The 5000-nt window shown below is 34.3% G+C and overlaps 1 protein-coding gene across 1 annotated transcript in view; it reads left to right on the top strand.

Annotated features, from left to right (window-relative positions):
• The window catches only part of LOC115222693 (potassium voltage-gated channel subfamily H member 1-like), a 95074-nt gene that overhangs the window by 36475 nt on the left and 53599 nt on the right, over window positions 1-5000 (top strand). The window contains exon 3 of the mRNA XM_029793013.2: window positions 1-191. This exon is cut by the window's left edge and continues 9 nt beyond it. Within this exon, the coding sequence (XP_029648873.1) occupies window positions 1-191 (191 nt within the window). The remainder of the gene's footprint in view (window positions 192-5000) is intronic.

Below are 5000 nucleotides of genomic sequence, written 5' to 3'. Positions count from 1 at the left end.
ATGCAACAATCTTCAGTAATGTGACGACAATATTTCAACAGTTCTACGCTAATTCAGCAAGATATCATGAGATGCTTAACAGCGTCAGGGAATTCATGAAAATACATGACATACCCGAAGGCCTTAGCGAGAGAGTTATGGATTACATAGTTTCATCATGGGCCATCAGTAAGGGGATTGATGCAAATAAGGTATAGTATAAATCTTATGGGTTCACTTTTTAAACAAATTTTTCTTTGTTACGAAAAGTTTTCAATTATTTTAAAACCGGAAAAATAACGAAAATAAAAGAGTTTTATATAAACCTTTTATTCATGTAGTCACAGATTCTACATTTATCTAACAACTTCATATAAATATTTATCCACCGGTTACATAGTCCAAACTTTGAAGTAACTATCTACCGATTTGTTGGAAAAATCACGCACAAACGCACAGATCACACACACACACAAACGCACAGATACACACACACACACACACATATATATATACATATATATTATATATACATATATAATATATAATATATATATATATATATATATAATATATATATATATATATATATATAATCCAGTAGCTCTGCGTCGCAAGACTTGATAAAATATAAAAAAAGTGAAAGGGACTTGAAAAATATAGAAAAAAGTGAACTTGCCTTGAGGAGTGGAATATCCAACGTTTCGGATTCAATCCTTCGTCAGGGGGCAGAAAAAAAAACGAGAAGAAAAAGAGAAAAAGTCAAACAGGGTTTACATCTTCTCACTTGCAGTCAGGTTTTCATGCTGAGAGGATGTATACTTTTTCCTCTTTTTCTTCTCTTTTCCTCTGCCCCCTGACGAAGGATTGAATCCGGAATCCGAAACGTTAGATATTCCACTCCTCAAGGCAAGTTCAATTTACCCTTTTCACTTATATATGTGTGTGTATGTGTGTGTTTGTGTGTGTGTGTGTGTGTGTACGTATTATGTATGTATGTATATATGTATATTTGTGTGTGTGTGTATTATTTTGCCAAATGAACACACCTTGAGGATTTGTTTAAGAACTGAGAGCTAAGTGTATACAAATTTTCAAATACACCATGAAACTCAAAGTACCTGAATCCTTTTGAAGTGTTGTTTACATGTTCTACGACATATTCAGCACTCTTTTCGTCCTTTTTGTGAACGAAAATGAGATTTTATGCATGTATGTGTGTACGTATGAAGGTATGCGTGTGTATATGTGTGTGCGCGTGATTTGACATTAAATTTGAAACAAATAGTCGTATCACATCAACCTTCTCCGGGAAATGTAAAAACTAATTCTCACATAACCATTAAGGTACATCACTAAAGACTGTACAATCCTTTGAACACCTTTGAAATTATGTTAATACTTGCGGAAATTCAGATACTGAGATACCTTTGCACAAACAACAGGAATCCATAATTTAGCCACAGCGCCAAATAAAAACTGAGACAAAAGTTATGGTCTATACTTTTGTCCTCTCATCTCTTCTGTATTCCTCAGAAACCTGGACAACTTAAGTTTGCCATATCCAAACACTTGAACGCATCCATCGAAATGTCTGAGACACATCTTAAGCATAAGCGGGAAATTAAACACACGTAATACTGACATTCTTAGCCAAACAGGAAGTTCGTTCTACTGAATAACTTCTCAATAGCAACCAATTGCGATGGGCAGGACACGTCATCCGTATGGATGCTAAACTTATTCCCAAACATATATGTATGTACTATGTATGTATATATGTGTGTATATATGTATGTGTGTATGCATTTATGTATGTGTGTATGTATGAATGTGTGTTTGTATATGTATGTATGTATATATGTATGTATGTATGTATGTATGTATGTATGTATGTCATAATTCAGTTTATTTCAAGATTTCTTGCCAATAGAGAGAGAACCGGTTCCTAACCAAGATCCAAGGTTCCTTCATTGGAATTTCAACATCAAACACAGGATATTTTTGTATGTATGTATGTAGGTATGTAGGTATGTATGTATGTATGTATGTATGTATGTATGTATGTATGTATGTATGTATGCATGCATGCATATATACGTGCAGATTTGTTTGCTTTGTTTTAAATATGTCTTATTCTTCATATATTTGCATATCTAGACATACTCATGTATATTTAAATGATAAACTTCTGGAAAGTTCTACAGATTTTTACAGTTCCAGTGATGGATTGGATCTTTAGTCTTCGAATTAGCTTTCTCTGGTTTTGAGAAGCCTAATTTCTCAAGATTGGTATTTAGGCAGTGTGTTACATATCTCAGGGCCCCAAGAATTACAGGTATAAACTTGAACTTATAATCTGGATTGAGTAACTGCAGATTTCTCAATAGTTCAGTATAGGTGTTCTCTTTTTCACTGATCTTCAGCTTTATGTTAACATCCGTTGGGCAGATAATTTCAACAGCAGTACACAGTTTCTCTTTTCTCTTCCAAAACATTATATCAGTTCTGTTGTGCTTACATTTTATTGAGATCTTCACTGGTACATTCTACAAGTATTCCTTTAATTCTGTTGGGGTTGTCCTCCGAGATCGAAACGAAGTTTTTATTGTTATGATTGTTGTTACTATTATTATTAGCGCTAATAGAAATAGTGTAGTTGTTAGCGCTAATAATAATAGTAACAACAATCATAACAATAAAAACTTCGTTTCGATCTCGGAGGACAACCCCAACAGAATAAATTTTTGTCTAGTAATTCTAAGATTAAGAATTCTATTTACCAGTGTAGAATTTCTTCCGGTACCGATGTCTTCTTCTATATAGGAGCGTCCACTTCCCAGTTATCCAAGAGAATTTCAAACCACTATTCAACATTCAGGGATAGTAAAAAACGACATAGTTCAAGGCTAAGTAAATTAGTTTGGCGTCTTAAAGACAACAATATAATTTTCAAGTTAGATTGGTTCATACTGTCTGTATCCTTTCCTTTTGATAAGGGCAGATTTTGTAACATTTGTAATTCTGAACTATTCCATATTCTTTTCTCTAAGGTTCCCCTAGTAAACACACTCATAGAAAAATCATACAAATGTAAACACTGGCAGAAACACACTTTCTACTCATATAAATGATAACGATAGTCACTGTGGTTTGAACAATTAGCTTTACGTCCACCCCACTACTATAGAGAAATTCTTTCCTAAGCCTTCGCACATTCTTTCAATCAACGTACCCTTCCCTCTCCACTTGTTCCCTACCTATTATTTCTTTATCCCTTCTCTTCCTACTATCTAACTTTGACGTCAATTCTTCTAACGGTTTTTTAAAAAAAGCACTCATTATCGCTTTGTTTACCATGGAGGCAATCATCGAAATTTTTGTTTGTCTTGTTGTCGAGAGGGGCTCCCTTTGTTTCCTGATGAGAAGATTGCATAATGCACCCTTTATTCCTTTGGAATGAAAACATGCTGTCTTCGAAACATATGTCGAGAGTAAAGGAACTTTGTTAACATCTTCGTTCGACTCCATTCTTTCATTTATTCATACACAACACACAAATTTCTGCACATGAACCCGGAGTTTCTACCCTTGACAGGTCGCTTCAACCGTGTTTATGACGTCAATTTGCTACCCAGGTTTCGGTTAAACGAATTTTCCATGCTGACGATAAACATAGGATAATTCATTCACCTACTTAAATATATATATATATATATATATATATATACTACATATATATATGTGTGTGTGTGTACATTTAAACACATAAGAGGTGACAATAATAGGACATCTGGCACGCTAGAAGGAGTAGCCAAAATCCAAACCACTATTAGGGATAAATTTCGAAGGGAATGAAAACTAAAAACATTTACCATCTATCTCCTGGACCATGGTTTCAGACTTTTTTAGCAAATAAAATAATTTGCTTGGCGGAACTTTCTTCAACAGATACGACAAGATTAACATATAAATACGAGGCAATACAGTTTATTTGCTGCCGATAAAAAATTGCGCTTGCGCGGTGGATTTGAAAAGTTGTAACATGTAAGCACGAAACATATACTGTATTGCCTCGTATTTATATGTTAATCTTGGCGTACCTGTTGAAGACAGCTGCGCCTAGCAAATTATTTTATTTGCTAATTTAGAGCTTGAAATCAAGGTCCAGAAGATAGATGGTAATTGTTTTTATTTATCATTCCCTAAAATTTTTTATTACCTTGAGGTCCTGGTAGGATATAGAGGTTGGAGATTTACAGAGAAGTTCTGGGCTACCAACACTGTCGGAATCCAGACTAATACCAAAATCCTTTAGGTGTCGAAAGATCATTGAATGTTTCGTTAAGAAAAATTAAAATAAAAAAAAAAATTCCCAGTTTCGTAATCTCTGTACTTTTCTACGTAGATTTTTTTTTAAATTTCGAAAACAAGTTAAGAATTAAGAAATTGGGGTGGGGAGGGTGGAAATTAGAATTTTGAAAAAAGGATTTGGGGGCAAAATCGTATTTTCCTATATCGAAAATATAGAAATCCGAAGAAAGGTAAGCGGAAGTGGGTGGTATGGAAAATATGCCAATAATTATGCAAAAAAAGCATGTTTTTTGTTCATTATCCGTCGACAAATAGGGTTTTGTGCATCACAAATGCACTCATGACACTTCTACATTGTTCTGTCTTATTGACACAAAAAAAACATTAAAATTGGCAACGTAAATTAGAAGTAAATCCAAATATTGCCCGAAAATGATCTCAAAACTGTGCGACCCGCCCTCGGTTCCAGGTTATTTTTGTAGTAAAAAACAAGTTGTTGTGTAAAAAATACTTTATTTGGTAGCCGAAAGATGATTGAATCTTTTGATACCTCGTACGCCAAAATCGGCAACTCAGTTTTCGAATTTATAAGGAACATACGCACCACGCACACACACGCAATTTTTTTTTATACACACACACACACACACACACACCACACACACACACACACACACACACACACATACACACACACACACATATAT

Source organism: Octopus sinensis, linkage group LG20 (assembly GCF_006345805.1).
Source record: "Octopus sinensis linkage group LG20, ASM634580v1, whole genome shotgun sequence".
Lineage (NCBI taxonomy): Eukaryota > Metazoa > Mollusca > Cephalopoda > Octopoda > Octopodidae > Octopus > Octopus sinensis.
This window is presented reverse-complemented; position numbering and strand designations above follow the sequence as displayed.